Raw genomic sequence first — 17,899 nt, forward strand, 5'->3', positions numbered from 1 at the left:
GTTGGAAAGTTACCACCTCAACACCCATTTATTTTCTGTGTGGGCGACCAGGATGTCAGCAAGAAATCTCCAGCCACTCGTTTTCACTACACAGAGGTTTATTATGAAAGTTAAACATACAACACAAAAAAGAAGTAGCAAAAGCAAACCTGTAGCTTTAAGGCAACTCTTAACAGGAGATGAACTCGAGGAAGATGATGCAACTTCAGTTTAAATAGAAATCATGAAAAATATCAAATTGCATCAATAACTTAAAATGCACTTTTAAAAGTCTGCACTAACCAGCAGAGGGGAAGGGCCTGTGATCTTAATGCCAGCATTAAGACATGGAAAGCAGCAGAATGCTAAGTGATGATAGGGAAAAGTCAGTATTTACAGAGAGATAGCAACCTTAATATCTGAATAGCATAATTTCCTGTGTACTTCTGGTTTAAAACCACCGTCTGAAACGTTAGGAAAAACCTTCTTAAAATAAAATCTTCAGACTATTCCATCAAAAATACACAGATGGCAGAGAAGATCCAAGGCTGGGGGTGCGTGCGGATGCAGCCGTGTGTCCCTTAAATAACTCACTGCAGAAACACTTGGGAATAATTCTTTCTTGGGGGGGGGGGAAGAGCAGCAAGAAGAACAACGTGGCCACAGAGTGACAAAGGTTCTTTCAGGTGAATCACATTTAAATGGAAGTACCAAAAGATTTGTATTTGATGACATTCTCACAGTTTACAGTTCTTGACATTTGGAAGTGAATGTTAAATATTCATATTATTAACACACAAAGATTCTCCTTCACATTGACACCTGCTTCCATTTTTGCAAGACCTCTTTTGCATCCATTGTTTTGCCATTAATGAGGCATTTAATTACCTTCATTGTAGAATTTAAGACTTAATTCTTCTAACCACACAGTTTCTAACCTTCCAAATCATCCTTAAAATACTGAAGGCATTGAAGAGACATTTTAATTCATCAGGCTGTACAGGAAGCACCAGATTTTTTAAACAAAGCCAAATGATATCACATTCCCAATCCATTTTCTGCAACTATTGGATGCAAGGAAAAATTTGGAACAAGTCCACTCACCATCACCCCAAGGAAAACAAAGTAATTCACACACAGATTTAACTCCTCCCAAGTCTCACCCTGTTAAAAAAAATGCAATAGATACTGCAATGGAGCTTTGATTTGCAGAAGATTTAATAGAAGTGTCCTCTGCACAGCATGAGATTATTTTTTTTCTGCACACAACCTCATCTCCACTCCTCCCCATTTAGCACAACTTTACAAAAAGCCTAAAGATACAAAATATACTGAAAGCAGCGATTTTAAAAATGATTTCATACATATCACCTTGGCAGCTGATGACTTTTGTTCCCAGCTTGACCTGCTGTTGAATCTGATTTGTAGAGTTGCAGTATCCCTTTGAACAACTAGTTAAAAAAATCCCTGAATAAAACAGAAGCCAACCTGTGACTTCCAAGGAGTTTCAGTAAAGTACTATATACAGGGGTATAACCACCCAAACTCACTTGAGACAGAATAAAATCTAGGACAGATACTGGGGCAGAATGTCTTCATGCATGAAAATATACATTTGATGATGGTTTTTTTTAATCATTTAAAAAGTGGAACCAAGGAATTGTTAGCAGTGAAAAGAATACTGCAACTGTAAGGTTTACAAACCCACCAAGTTTGGAAAGTGATTCCAACAGCTCTGGCTCACTGGGTTTAGCTTGGAAACAATGCAAAATCAGGGCAGCAGTTTCAAGAAGGTCTTGCAAATTCAGAGAAGAAGAAAACTGGAAGATAGGTAAGAATGCATATCTAAAAGAAAGCAGGAGCACAATAAGGACAATCAAAATTCAAAAAAAAGCCCATATTAAACAAAAAATTAAGCTTGGAATGCATTGGCTTCCAGCAGTTTACAACAACAAAAAAAATACAAATAAAACAAAGAGAAGTTTAAAATCTGTAATATTTTGACCTATTCTTGACTGACAATTTTTATTACAGTTGAGAAAAATGGTTTTATAGCTGCATAAGTTTCCATTTCACTAAAATAGTGCCAACAAAAAAAAACAAAACAAGTTTGCATAGAAACCCAAAATTTTCCAATTGCCACTGGCTACATGCTTCAAATGGGAAATGCAGGTATTGTAACATAAACATAGTGCAAACCATGGCAGCTCCTGGTGATTTTGCCTGCCGCAGGTCAGGAAACAGACCATAGTAATCCCAGGTATCACAGTTTCTGGTCTTGGATTCAATCCTTTGCCAGGTAGAAGCAATGCAGGTGAGCAGCCCCGTGGTGTGCCTGCTGCTCTTCCTTAACGCAGCTTGAGGTCATCACCACTTCCCAGGGTAGAGCCAGGGCTAGGGTCTTGCTGTCTTCTTGCCTGCATGAACACACACACAGGTTTAGCATCCCCCCCAAATATATATATATATATATTCAGAATTATCAGTCCAGTTCACTTCTTCAGTGTATTAACACGACTAATGACATAAACAATCATAAAGCTGCAACTTGACATTTCAAGCAGTGACCAACACGTTGGTTTTCATCAAAATAATTCCCCCCCTCCCTTGCAATTCAAAAATCCCCCAGAACCAACAGGAATCTTGCAGGAGGGCTGTGGATCCACCCTCTCTCCAGGGGGCCACAGAGCTCTGCCAGGTTACATCATTTCCAAATAAGTGTTTTCAAAGGGGAAACACTGACTTGAGCCTCTTCTGGAATGAGGAGACTTCAAACATCACAACACACTAGCATCATTTAGTCTATAGATTGAACACATTTCAACACTTAACAGTCGGGGCTTTACTGCAGGATATTTCTATTCCTTGGTGCACCTGTGAAGTTAGTAATACCAGAGAAATAACTGAGAAAACCTGGAAAACTGATTAAAAAATCTGATGTGTAATTGCACCCATCTATTAAATAAAGTAACACCAGTTCTCCTTTAAAGAAATTATTCTGTTAAACAGCTGGAGTTGATGGCAATTTAAAGATGGTCAATCATAGTAGTATCAATCATGCTGGAAGACACTATCTACTTCCTCGACCTGCACACATGCAGGGTATGATAACCTGGCTCTGTCTGCTCTGGTTTTCCTCTGACTGGAGGAAACAATCTGCTTCTCCTCCGTGCAAGAGTAACTCGGAACATGACAAAAGGCATCACTGCTGGTGCACAAACCCACAGATTTCTCAGTAATCTTTCTGAGGAATCACATCAAAAACAAACAGCTGTGATCACAGACAGCACTGAAGGGCTGAAGTTCTCAAGGGCCTTTTCCTTGCAGCCCTGAAGCAACTTGTGCAGATTGCAGAGGCTTGGGAGATGGTATTTAATGGAGATTTTCACAATATTTCCAAAAGCTAACTCATTCAGCTTTGACTATCAAGATTATGGTGGAAAAGTTAATGAGGGAAAGCCTCCACTTTTTTTTTTCATTCAACAGAAAAATAAACTCTGCTGTTTAAGATTTTTCTTAACACAAAATGGTTGTTCAACCAAGACTAAATAGATAATTCCACACTGTTTTCAGGCTGACAAAAGAATAACAGCTCCACCTTGAATACTTTTCTCCTATTGAACAGATTATAACCAAGGTTTCTTCTGGTTTTAACTGCTGCCTCTTTCTTCTAAAAGGAAACAAAACCATTCACTGTGTTCAGGAATTCCCCCAAATCTTCCTTCTACCAATCTAGTTACCAATTTTGTACTCGATAAAACATTTTGACACTTGACTAGAAAAAGCCAGCAAGTTAATTGCTGCTGTACTACTGCTCCAAAAGCAACTGAGTTTCTTCTGAAAACAAATCATATACACAGCAATTTTATTGTCAAATTTCAGTGAGGACTCCAAGGTATGGGCATATGGTTGCATTTATGCTTTGCTTAAAGTGGCCCTTTCTTTCAAAACATATGAAAGAATCCACATGATTCGTGACCTCATTGCTACTTGTGGAGTTTGCAGAAGCCACCACTGAATAACTACCAGATTTATCCTTTCAAGTGATATGCAGAAGGCATGACAAATTACCCTCCAGTGTACTGAAAGCACTCATTACAGGATCTTACACTACTGTGTGTGGAAAAAGGTGTAATTTTGCATTTCAGTCAGTGGGGATTTACACAAGCAACTGCAACGTGTTGGAATGACAGCCCCTTCTCCCTCACACACCCTCCTTCCTTGTGCTGTGCAGGGACACATGGATGTGAAGCACTATTTTATCAGTCACCACCCTGCCAAGGCACACGTGCGCAGCATGCAACAACTTCAGCTGTGCTTGGCATGATGAAAAAACCTGCAGAAACACTACTATCTAAAAAATAAACTCCTGTAACAGACAGGAGAAAGCCCTTTGGATGTGGACAGCAGGCACGCTGTAGTAGTATTTTTGTCCACTGACAACAGGCAAAATACAACTTTCCTAAGGGACACCACAAGATCCTGAACACTCATGTGCAGGAGGAGTGTAACTACCAGCAGGGTAGTACCTGGTAGTTCTCCCCAGTCTATTACAGAAAGCTGAAAGTTCTCTTTTACACATGTAAAAAATGGCAGTTTCTAGAATTTGCTCCATTTGGGGCCTCATCCTCTCAGCAGAGCTCATCAATCCCCTGGGCTGCAGGATTGGCTGCACTTTGGGAAAGGCACACCTCAGGATGCCATGCAAAAGCCTCAGAATTGCTCCCAGCAAATCATGAGCTCAGCTCCTCCAAGATTAAGGAGACTTGCTTCAATTAAGAAAGATGCATCTATCTTTGCCACTGGGAAATGGAAGGCTCTGCCATGAGTCATGAGAAAACACTTGGTTATTCATCTTACCTCAGCAAGTTGCAGCCAAATGCTGATTTTAAGTTTGAAGGAGAACTATTTCTGATGTTGTTTATCTGCTATTTAGTGAAAGGATAAATATTTGCTTGAGAGAGAAACTTGTAAATAGTACACAGATCCCACCACAGTTGGAACTCTCCTAAAAAATGAATGTGTTTTAAGCAATACTTTCAGTTGCCTTCCAAATACCCTGAAATTGAATAGTTAAATGTGATGGACACACTGGGAGTTTCAATACCCCAAAATGATTCACACACAGCTTTCAGCACATGAAGCCATGCAAATCTTCTGCAAGAAGGAAGGAATTATCACTGATTATCACTGGCCACAAGCCATTCTGAACCTCTAACCTTGGAGACTACAGAATACCCAACTGGAAGAATTGCAGGACCATATCTGGCAAAAAAAACTCAACTCATTTCAAAGCCTCCTCTAGCATTGCTGCTGTAGATTTATTCACTCTGAACTCATCCATAGGGGAAATAAAACAGAGAGAAAAGTCATCATGATAATTTCTACTCATGGGTAAATAAAAGGTGATCCCTGCAATACTCTCACATCTCTTCTTTCTTCAACCCTGTTATCTCTGAGCTTTTTCCACACCTAAATACAGGCTGTGGGAGTGGGCTAAAAGTCCTACCAAGAGAATGATGCAGTAATGGCTCTATTGCATTAATTTTCTTCTTAATAAATTAGGTAGCTTGAAGTCATCAAATAATTAGAACTGTGACTCTCTTAGACAAGGGTCATGTTGGAGCACTGACATTTGTTACTGAGGCACTTGGGTAAAACAGATCTAATAATAAATAGCAAATAAGGAAGGCAGCACACGAGCAGCTCCTCCAGCAGCCAAGACACCACCCTCTCCTCCTCCAGCCACTCAGTCCTGCTCTACACTGCAGCTGACTGTGCTTTCAACAGTGCCAATAAAGCTCCTCAGGTTGGCTTTGAAAAAGCACCTGTACTGACCCCCTTTCCTGGGCATGTTCAGCTGCCTCCAACAGAAACCAACTCCTTTTACCAGGTGAAGTAAAAAAAAAAAAATGCAAGTCCCACCGTGTGGTTTACATGACAGCTCTGAGAAAGCAGAGATGGGAAAGCTGGAGGTGACCTCAGTGAGGATGGACAGAGTTGCCATGAAGAGGACCCTCCCTTTCAGTGAATCACTTAAAAAAACCCAGCAGGCAAAGTGGGGAGCTGTGGACATGAGGCAGTGAAGTCATGGGAACAGCAGTGAACTTGGGACACTGGAGAAGAGGAGGGAAGGAAAGGGATGTAATTTGAAGAAGTAGCCAAAATCAAGTCTCTCCACGGACAACTCCACTGCAGTTCTTTAATTGCATTCTGGCAGCTCCATACTGCTGAGAGACAGAGCAGATGCATGATGTGCCTTGGCATCTGTCATCTATAATTTACTAAATAAGTGAAAAATCAGGCTATGTTATGAAAAACTAAACAGCGAACATTTGGATTCTCTTAGAAGGACTGTCAGCCTCCTGAAAAGGATTAAAAAAACCCAACAAAACTGAGAACACATTGCAGATACTTTTCTAAAAAGCATACAACCGCAGGGCAGGAAAAAAAACCCAACACAACAAAACCTAAACAAAAAACAAACCCAAACAACAAAACCCTGAAATAAAAAGAGCAATAGTCAGGAAAATGACCAGCTACCAGCAAGCACCCCTCCATCTTGGTGTTGCTGAGACAGACCCACTTCAGGAAAAGTCTTCTCTGAGCTGCTGGTTAATAAAAGCCTCTCCCACAGGGATTTGAGGATGGTTGAAGTGCTGGCTTGTGCCTCTGCTCCATTTCACCCACTCAACAGAAGAGCAGGGGTGGGGAAGCTCAGCCTCCTCCAGAACTGAAGTCAGCAAAATCAGGCCACTGCCACACAGTAGGAATGACAGCTTGTATGTAATAAAAACTTCTTTGTAGTTGTACCCTGATGGAGCAGCACCCTGTTTGCTTTCAGCTCTGGGGGGCTTGAAAATAGACTCTCCATCTTCACTTCTCAGAACAGATTTGGCTCCAGCAGCAAAAAGACCCCAACCCTACTAACTGCAGCACCTCTTAAGACTTGGTAGCCTAGATCCAGACTCTGGAGTCATTTGTTTGCTGGCCACAACATCCACTTTGCGATCATCTTTACTTTACACTCACACCTGGGAAGAAGTACCAGCCTTGATCTTTCAAGTATCACGTAAACTATGCAAATAATGAAACATGGTCTCAAATTTGGCAGGAGATCTGGCTGTTAAGACTAAAGTTCCTGTAGAATGATTGTTATGAACTCCATCCATAATGCTCTCTTTCCTGCAAACATTTTCATTGCCTTTGGAGCTCACTGGAAGTCAAAGCAAACAATTCTCTTGACAAAGGCCATAGATAAAAATCTTTTAGCACCCACCTCCACCAAGATTTCATTTCAAGCTTTCAACCACCTACTCTCTAGGCACAGGGAACCCTTCACTAAAACCACATCAACTGTGTTCATGGCTGGCTTTGCTCTCCCATCACCAGCTGCTGGAGAGCTACAGAGCGACCCAGCCCAGTTGGCAGAAGGTGCTCACCAATTCCTGATGCACTCTCTTGCTTAAACTCACTGCAATAGTTCCAGGTCTGTTAAAAAGCCATAATGAAGCTACAGATTCTGGTACATCATTCTGGTCACTGCACTAAGCTACCAGCAAGCCAAGAAAGGAAGAAGCATGGAGACAGACTGAGCTCTTCAGAGCCTCAAACAGAGGGTAAATTTTGCTTTTGTGTGAAAATGTCCTTTCCAAGAGGGGAAAAAAAAAACAAACATAAAAGCTTGAAATGCTGCCTTTTAGAAAGTATTGTTTGAAGGCTGGTCTAAAGGTTATAAATGTGTAATTAATATTGATTGCCTCCAGACAGTATTCCTCTGCTGCTCAGCCCCTTTCTAACCTTCATTGACTGAAAGAAGCAGCTTATATTACAGAATTCCCTGATTTGCAAGATTGATCTCCTCCCTCCTGCAATCAGCATTGATTCTGGGCAGCAGAAATGGTTTTCCTGATATATGTACCCATAGCACTTTTACACAGACACCAACTATTTAAAGTTGTCGGGAAACAAACTAGTTATAACATTACTGCCCCACTTGTACTCACACTAGAGAACCTTTTTAGGCAACACATTTCCACAACTTGATGCTTTCTTCTAAATTATGCTGTATTCATCCTACATATAAGCAAAAAATATATATATATATGCTCATACACACATGCAAGCATAAACCAAGCCTGAACTACCCACTGCATGTGAAGAATTAAGTTTAGTTTTCCTTCACAATCAAAAAGCAGTATATTAAAGGTCATACTATTTATGTATAATTGTCAGTCTGGAGAGTGCATAAAGTAAGAAGTAATTAAACTCATTTCAAGTTCATTTTTGAGGAAAAAAGACTTAAAAGCTGAAGAGTTTGATGAGGAAAACAAATCTTATTGGAACATTATGTTTCTTCTGAAGCAAGTTGACAAAAATACTTATATTTATTTACACTAGTAATTTCATCTTTTTTTTTAAGAACAGAAAATAACTTCACTGCCTAGAGCCTTGAAAGAATAGGACAGTTAGTCCTATTACTTAATTTTGTTTCAATTGAGAAGTTTTCACATTCTGCAGCAGAATCCTGTTTTCTAAGAGTGCACAACTAAATGAAACCAGTCTCTCCCATTTCAACTCCAAATTCCCAATAAACAGTGGAGAAATAAATCCCAGTAAAATGTGGAAAAAACTAGGGCTGGACTATTTAAAATTTAGGTTTTTACCCCAGCAATGTTAAGAGTGGGGTTTGGTGGGGGTTTCTTTGGTGCTTTGCATTGAGAGGGATTTCTAGCAGAAGAGACAGAAATTTCAAAACAGGGTGGGTTATTTTTTCAGCAAAATGAAGGCTTTTAAAATGGGAATTTCATGCAGTTCCCTAAAATGGCTCTGCTTAGCCATTAATGTAATTTATATTTAGCACAAGACCACAAACAGACAAATTGCTAGACTAGACTGTTTCAGGGAAGAGCAAACCACTCTGCCTCTTTACTCATGGTTTTGCTAAAATAAAAGAGCATGGCAGCAACATGGGAAATGAACACAAAATAGAAAAATATGGCATTTGAGAAATGGTGGTTGAGCAGATTGTGTCAGAAAGCTGAGAAGAGATCCAACCCACCCCTAGGTAAAGCATATTTAGCTAACTCAAGGATAACAGAGCAGGACAAACTGTGCACTCCAATAGACCACCCCAGTTTTGAAGTTATTAGTTTACCTACACAAAACAAACCTTCACAAAAAAAACTACCTGCACAGGGCCATGCACAAAGTATCTGCTTCTCTTGATCTATTTCCTTACAAATACAGCACTTCTTCCCTTCTGCTCCAGTGAAGGGCTGGCAGGAGGCACTTGCTGCTTTTCTAGGCTGAACAGGGGTCTTGACTTCCTACGCATTCCAGTTTCATCCACTGGGGGCTGTTTCATTCTCTCCAAGTCACTGTGGACAATGCAATGCATCTTGCTTCATGCTGCTGTGGCATGTGGATAAAAAAGCCCAAGTTCTTACTGGAGGATTCAAGCATGTCTAGACAGCAACCTCCCAGGAATTTCTGCAGAACTCTTCTCACCCTGACACCAAACTCTGGCCATTCAGACTGAACCACACCAAAGAAAACCCTCACACTGACTCTCCCGACCAAGACACAAGGGGATAAAGAGATAGTGAAAAATAAGCATCTGCTTCAGTCTCCTCAGTTTGGCAAAGGAAAATGTCCAAATGCTTCAAAGTTCCTACACTTGTCCAACAGCACCAGGTCCAGAATCCACCCCTAAACTAACAGCCTCAGATCAAGTTCCCTGTGGTGTGATACTTGGTCGTGCAGGGAACACTGCCTTTGACTGCTAAGAAGCCATTAAAAAGTGCAAGTTTGCCAAGTAGCTCAGTGTTCCTAAACTTAGGAGGCTTCATGCATTTATTTTCACAACTGACTTTAACTGGGAATAAGGTCCTTCTTCATGTGTACCATTAAACATTTACTGTTTCAGCATTCCTATGTTTTTGCAGAAGTGAAAGCCTTCGGAACAGGTTATTAAGTTTGAAGGCATTAATGAAAAACACTCAGACTTCAAAAGCATCTTTGAAACAAAATAATCCTCAAAAGGGAGGCAGGATTTGCAGTATCTGATGTGACTAAGCTGCATCAATTGACAGAAAAACTAGAGTCTTGTATTCAAAAATGGAACTGTTAAAATTCAATGGAACACAGCTCAACTCAAGAGGTTCTTAAAAACTTCAAGGATAATTTGTAAATCCACTCACACCCCATTTACATTAGAGGAATACTGTAATTGCACAAAAATAGGATAAATGCTGGAAGTCCAAGCATAACCTACCAACCACTACCAATTCTACCCTCCCTCAGATGCAAAGAACAGACATCAAAATAAAGACCTGTTATGCCCATGAATTCAGCAACGGAAGGCAAACAAAACTGACAGCACTGAGGGCTTTTTGTTGGAGGGTTGGTGGGGGTTTTTTTTAGGATACTTAGAAATGAAAATTAGTATAGTTAAATTGTTACTGCCCTCACTATTTTCCCCCCTTCAAACTATCCCCACTGTAAATATTCAACTGCCATATACAACTCATTTTAAACAACCTCCACTGATCACTCTGAGGCAAGGACACACCATTTGTTTTAAAAGTCTCCAGAAAGACTCAGAATAGGGAATCTTTTCTACACAGAGAGCTGGATAAATAAAGAAGTGAATCTGATCATTTTCATATGCTGCCAGGCTCTGGATGGATAGATGTTTCCAGAGAGCTGGCGCCTCTGTTTAGGATAGGAGAGGGTAGAATATTGCAGGGTTCCCCTTCCCTCCCCCACTGAAGCAAAATCTGGTCTCTATTAAAAGCATTTCAGCTGTAATTCTACTGTCTGGAAGATCCTGATTTTACACAGTGTTGCAATTCCTAAAACAATCATTAACACTGAGATCCTCTTCCTGGCAATTCTGTCTTTTACTTTAGCTTAGCGGGGAAGAAAAGGTTTAAGTTTTATTAACGATGAACGGCATAGAAACCATGATATCATCTTAAAAAGTTTTTGCTTTATCCATCTGTGTGGATAAAAGTTCACTCAGCAGACTTAAAACACACCTTTTCTAGCTGCCCCTATAGAAACCCTCAGGTACCATCTATCTGTAGTGCAACCAAAGGTACTAGTTGACCCACTGAAGTGACACCAGCAGTGGACAACACAGTTTGGATTAACATATTAACAGCTGCCAGCTGTGCAATAGTCAGGTGGCAACAACTGACCCACCTTCTTTCCAAGCTGAGCATATAAGCACTGGGAAATCCAACACAGGCTCGAACCACAGCCCACATGCACATTTAGGCATTACTTTCTATGGAGAATTCTGTATGATCACAAGCACCTTCTCTAAGTACTCACTGATTGAAGCTAATTTGATTCTGCCTGAATGCTGCATTAGAACACAACTGAAGTGAGAGTCAGGAGAACAATGAATGGTTTGGAAACCTGATTCCTCCTCAGGAATGCAGAGTAAGTCTATCTCCCCTGCCCCACCTCAAAAAGATCCTGATTTTTATACAGTCCTAGGATTCAGAGTGCAAAAGCTCATCTGTAAACATTCCAGGATGTCTTCCCCCAAACACACAAATGAAAGCTGAAATGTAAAAACCAATTATAGAACTACCAGTAAACAAGTCAAAGATCTCTTGGTTATACATATTAAACATGCACAGTAAAGTATGCATAACAAAATGTATTGCAATTATTAAAACTCTGCACTTGTCATCACATAAATTTGAAGTACCTTTTGACAACGTTTTTAGTTCTGCTTAAACATATTTCAAGTCAGTAATTTTCCCTTTTGTTCCTTTCTGTAGGTGATGCTGCCAGTGCTTTAGAGCTGGAACAATGACTATTGTTGGTTTAAGAGAAAGTGGGTACTGGCAGCTAATAAGGACATCATTTAATAACAACTGCCTGTTGCCTTATTAAAAGGAAGAATCTTTAGAAGTTATTGAATCCAGCTCCTGCAGCTGGCCAGGGATGATGCTTTTAGTGTCTCAGTGTCAGTGTTTTTGTCTGCCATGAAGCCCCAGATGCTTGATATTACCTCAATCTTGCTGTTAATTGAAAGAGGATTTGCACATCCCAGCTGCAAGTAAGTGTTTTCTACACTTGGAGGAAAGAGTATTTCTCACAGAACTCCAGAAGTTATTTCAGGGAGCCTCATTCTTTTTTAACCTTCAGCATTCAGTAAGCACACAGCTTCTATTCTGTAATAACAAGGAGTGAGAAAGAAAGGCACTAAAGGAAAAATAAATCAAGAACAGCTAGAAGTTAATTAAGGTCAGGGACATAAGGCCAGCCTTAAAGTTCCTACTGTGTTGTTAAAATTAAGGCAGGCTAACACAGACCTAGATGAACATCTTTAAGCCATTTCTGCCTGCCTTTTGAACTAAACATACAAAGCAGTTTCCAGCTATGCTGTGACAGAGACAGAATGATCCAGGTAATCCAGCTGCTGCTCCCAGGACCCAGTGAGGCCTCCAAGGAAAGGTTTCACCTTTGCTACAGCTGACACCTCACCTAGCTACACCAGAGTTTGCACCCCTTCAAAGTGAGAGATACTACTCTCTGCATCCGCCTTCTCCCTCTCAATCTCATGGTCAGTGTCCTCCAGTTGTACTTGGAAGGGAAGAGCCTGTCTAATCATCTCAGTTATCAGTAAAGATGCCAGAAGAAAAGTAGCTTAGCAATATATAAGCAAATATTCTAAAAACCTGAGCAGCCACAGAATGATCACATTTGCCTACAGAAAGGTCAGGCTGCACTGGTGAAGCAGAAAGTAGGAAACAGTAGAGGAAAGAACTTCAAAGTGTTGCTGCTTTATCCCTATTCTTTGCCTGCCTTAACTTGCCAACCCTCTATATGTATTACTCGTCCTTTTACAGCTCTTCCCTTTCTAACATCTCAGAGCAGCTGGTTTCCATTCCCTTTCCTGGCTCCTCTTTTCTTGATCCCAGTAATTTCTGCTCTCATCAAGGAAGAGCAGGATTCAAGACTGTGGGGCCCTAAAGAAGTGAAGCACAGGACAGGGAGAACTACACCAGGGCAACAAAGAGAAGAACAAGACTCCCTGCCAGTAAGGAAAGGTGAGAGGGAAACAGAACTAGCCTGTACAAGAAAGCAGATTGTGGCACCTGATTAAATTCACTGGTAACATTTCCCATAACACAGGATAGCAAGCTACAAAATTATGTGCCCACAGCTCCTGAAGCCTTTCTTGTGTTCTTGAGAAGTGTGTGGGGCAAAAGATGCCTCTCTCTGCTATTAATGTATCCTTTGAGAGAGACAAGGCAGCTCCCTGAACAAATGCATCCTTACAGCTTGGGTACCCACTGAGAAGGCCCTCTACAGAAAGGAAAAAAAGGATAAAAATCAGAATTCTTTTCCAAATTTCAAATTAACTTGACTAGAGTTAAAAAACAATGCATTTTGCCATTTTCATATCACAACATCAAACAGAAAACACACAACACACTGCACAAACAGACAAACAGAAACAATCTAAAGTTTTGGGAAAGTACTAACCAGTTACTGACAGCAGCTGTGAAACCCTCACCTCCATTTCCTCCCGATGAGACCTGTCTCTATCCTCGAACTCACGAGTTCTTCGCCGAGCTTCTTCAAAGGCTTGTTGTGCCAATGCATCCTCCTGCTATAAACCAGATGACACAGGGTGACACAAGAGACTGCCCTCGTTTCTACCAGATCATGTTTCTTCTGAGTATTAGGAACCACTTGGCAGCAAAGATATGTCCTACAGACTGCCAGAACACAGAGGAGTTCCAGCAAATGCCAGTACAAGTTAATGAAATCAATACTCACCTTCATCGCTGCAGCAGAGAGAACCAAAGCTACTACTAAAACGCATTTTCAAAGGACTGCTTTTCAACAGGAGTTTAAATTGCTGAGGTTTTTAAAAGCTAGGAATCCTTAAAAATTAAGAAAGAGCCGATATATTTTATTCTCCTTATAAAAGCAATTTTAAAGACCGTATTCACAGGTGTATCTAGATAAGAGTTCACCAGCATTGCTGTATAAATATTGGCCATTGGATTCTGTCATTTTAAAAGTATTAACTAACCTACAAACTAAATAAATACTCCCCTTCTGAAGGTGCATCAGTATGAACATCCATAATCTTTATGTATCATTTAAACTCAGATGCATTAGGAAGTGCAGAAGTTATTCCTCCATTAACTCGCATGCGTTCACATCCAATGCACAAGGAAGCTGAAGGTTTTCAACAGCCCTGTTGTTTTATTTTCAGCAGTGGCTACTGCACAGGAATAGATTTAATAAATTGATGCTAAAAGAATCCTTTGAATCATATTTTCTGTTGGAAAAGGTTTTAAAGAAAGTGTTATTAATGTATCAGCTATTAATAATAGGGCTACAAATGGTGTTAGAGAACTTTTAGCACGTATTTTCCTCAGAATGAAAATAGTTGGCTCTGTTCCCCACCAGACTCTTAAAACGTTGAGAATGGAGAAGTCTGAAGAGGTTCCACAAAACAGAGATATTGCTTCTCCCCCCTCCTAACTCCTCAGCTATATTTGCTACTACCTCCCCTTACGATTCCCACACACACACAAACGTTACCTTGTAACATAATCTTTTAATAGATTTTAAAAAAATTAAAACCCTAACCTTGACTGTTAGAGGACAAAAAAAACACGTGGAGAACCCAAATAAATTTTAATGTATCAAGGGATTAAGCGCATACATTTTTTAACTGAAGATAAAGCATCTCTGGTCTGGGAGAATGTTAAATTGCCTTTTTTGCCGTGGGCAGAATCGCAGGCCCTGGAGCTGCTTTGTGAAGTGAAGGAGGGAAATGCCCCTCGTGGCCTCACACACTTGAACACAAGTTACAGTCAGTAACTCCACACAGCAACGCTGAAAGGCAATGCTCCAAGCTCCCAATCAGGTCACATTTTAACACCACTTACTATTTTTGAAAGGAGAATTTGGCCCTTTATAACTATCTCAACGTTCATGCAATGCGGAGCCACCAGGCAGCGAGTGGAAAGGAAGTTTGTTCTTAATAATGCAGAAGGATAAAGGCACTGCTTGCACGTAGCATGAGGCTCTTCAGCCTCTCCTGGCCTCTGTGTTATTTCTAGGATCAAATTCAGCAGTTTAGGTCAGTTTCCACCAGCAACATCACTTTAAAAAAAGAAACAAGGTGACAGAGGAAAAAGAAAACTGAAAAATGGAAAAGATTGCCCAAACTAACACAGAGATGCATAAAAACCACCATGCAATACCAGCGTGCAGCTACTCCTGTGTCTGCCTTGGGACACCCTGACTTTTAGCTACAACTATTGTAGCAGAGATGATGGCCAAGGACCTCCTTGAAGTCGCTGGGAAGCGCAAACTGGACACAAGAGACGCACCTGTAACAACTCTGGCTGGGCAACTCCAGCTCAAAGCTCAAGCAAGCAATGACTCCTGGGGTGGGCACACATTGCCTCACCAGCAAGAGTAAGAACAAATCACATGCTCAGTGCACAAACACTTTCTGAAGACAACAAAAAGGAATTCTTAAGGGTACACATTGGGAAGCTAAAATAATCCAAGGGCAAGCAAAAACATTTATTGAGAAATTCAAAAGATAAAAACTGAACCCACAGGTCCAGAACAGAGTCACAGTAACACAGTCTTATTAATGCACAAAGTAGTTTCTTGGGTTAAGGAGAGGGAAGGCACCCCGAAGTTTGTCACTATACATACGGCCAGATAACATTTGAATACTCCCAGCTCTTCAACAGAAACAAATTAATCAATATGCCCCTCAGTTCTGCACCCCTGGACTAGAGGAGGGCTCTTGGTACTCAGGTGGAATCAAAGGGCTCCTACTTGTTAAGCAGTGACCAACTGGCTGTATCAGACTAAAAGGGAAATCAAATCCCTAGGAAACGAGGGCTGAGGATGAGGCACAGTGGAAACAGAAAATGCATCCTCATTTTTACCAGTTCCAGTGCACAGCTGCCAAGAGCAACCCCCCAGAGGACACAAAGGGAACACAAAGGTAAAATGCAGAACCAGTTTGTGTGAATATTAAGTTCTTGCAATACCCACCCATATGTATGACCCACACAAAGTGTAACAAAGGGAATAATCAGTGTCACACAAACCAGTTCAATTATTCACATGAGCAAGTTGCTTTGGATCCCCGAGTTTAAGGAGAAAAAAAGATAAAGCAAGCTCTGATTTCATTAAGCCACCAAGATTTAAAAGACACAGCATTTAGGAGACCTTGAACAGGGTTTCAAAGTGAATTACTCGAGCTTCCAGAAAAGTTAGGGGAAGTCGTGATGGACTTGGGTGAAAGAGGAAGTCTTCCAAGAGCAGTTCTTAGAAAATGGCCCAGTGCAGGGACAGAGTTAACCATTCAGAATCATATGCTGCAGGACCAACAAACAAGTTGGAGAGGGAAACAAAATTTTAAAAAGGTCTGTTTTCTTTCCTCTGCATGCTGAACAAAACCTTGTGCTCAGAAGCACTTTGGACCCTTCCTTCATATAATCCTAACATTCCTCAATCATCAACAACAGAAATGAACAGCTGAGTTCACCATAGATTACAGACTCTAGGTCATAACTCTGGTAACTGATGTTACTACATCCAGTCTTCTGTCCAGAGACAGGTGAGCTGTCTGGAAGTCCACACAAAACCTGGTGCACCAGCTTTTAGTAGCTTTATTACCAAGCTACACCTCAAAAGCAAAGATGATCTGTCTAAAGTTTGACTGAATTAAGGAACCCTACAGCTGTGTAAGTGAACTTTATATGTCATATGCACTGGAAAAAAAAATCATTTCCTCTGTGTTTACTTTGTTCTTGTGCGTGTCCAGATTCAGCTGCTAGACAGTCACTGTGGTGGTAGGAAATAGGTAGAGAGGAAGTTCTCAGAAGCTGCCATACCTTAAAAGAGCAGAGTCTACCACTGTTAGGGAAAAATTAAAAAAAAACAGAACTTTTTCTCCTCCCCCCAACATGTAATAAAACAAAAAGCTACTTTTAAAAAAAACCTAAAGTAAACAGCTAGAACAGACTTGCCATGTAAATTGCTTCAAGTTAGGGACACAGTTTTTCAAATACCTTAAAATCTAGTAGTACCCTGCAGCACAGTAGTAGTGCTAAACCATCCATAAAGTTGTAAACTCTAGATAATTCCTGTCCCTAATATTTTGATGTAATTGAAACACTAGTTTAGTTACAACTACCTCTTTTTGAACTTCCACATTGTAAATTTCCTTTGGAATTTGTACTCAAAGCCAGAACACAAGCAAATTAGGATGCGGGATCACTACCTGACAGAGTTTCCTTCCAAAAGAAGAAACGTCAAAGGCAGAGTAGCCATGGGAAGACTGCCTTACCTGTGCTCTCTCTTCATCAAATTCCAGGCAGCCCATACCATCCAGTCTCTGTAGGTCTATCCAGCCTTTCCAGATTACACAGACACCATTGAGAATCATAGGTGCCTTCAAGTACACCTGAGATAAAAAGCAAAAACACATGCTATGAGTTTGAAAGCACTTACACACATGCCTGCACAATGAAAACACTGATGCAAGATGCTTCTATATGTATTCTGAGAAGAACATCCAAACCAGCTGGTAACATGAGACTCTGCTTAACAGCTTTGCCTGCCTTCTTTCCAAGAATTCATTGTAATCAAGTGAGTGCTGGAACTTTTGCCTAATGTACTGGATGGAATGAATTTAAGCTGTGTTCTCTTTTTACAAACTGTCATGCACCAGGATTTGGTTAGAATTTTATTACTGCTTTCAGTTAACTGTTCTTGTCAGCTTACCAGAACAGGGAAAGTCCTTTACAGCACATTTAAATGGTTAAACACACACATGCTTTCCCCACTCCCAAGAAGGGCTGCATTTGACCCCAATACATGAGCTCGTCCAACAAAGAAC

At 40.6% G+C, this 17,899-nt stretch overlaps 1 protein-coding gene across 1 annotated transcript in view; it reads right to left on the reverse strand.

Moving 5' to 3' along the window:
• Nucleotides 1-1,966: 1,966 nt before the first annotated feature.
• CBFB (core-binding factor, beta subunit) overlaps nucleotides 1,967-17,899 on the reverse strand; it is a gene marked incomplete at its 5' end in the record, with an annotated part of 92,333 nt that continues 76,400 nt past the window's right edge. Inside the window, 3 exons of the mRNA XM_010004446.1 lie at nucleotides 1,967-2,396; nucleotides 13,523-13,618; nucleotides 17,348-17,464. Coding sequence (XP_010002748.1) covers nucleotides 2,328-2,396; nucleotides 13,523-13,618; nucleotides 17,348-17,464 — 282 coding nt within the window. The remainder of the gene's footprint in view (nucleotides 2,397-13,522; nucleotides 13,619-17,347; nucleotides 17,465-17,899) is intronic.

The sequence above is a fragment of the Chaetura pelagica genome, unplaced genomic scaffold, assembly GCF_000747805.2.
Source record: "Chaetura pelagica isolate M959 unplaced genomic scaffold, ChaPel_1.0 scaffold449, whole genome shotgun sequence".
Taxonomy (NCBI): domain Eukaryota; kingdom Metazoa; phylum Chordata; class Aves; order Apodiformes; family Apodidae; genus Chaetura; species Chaetura pelagica.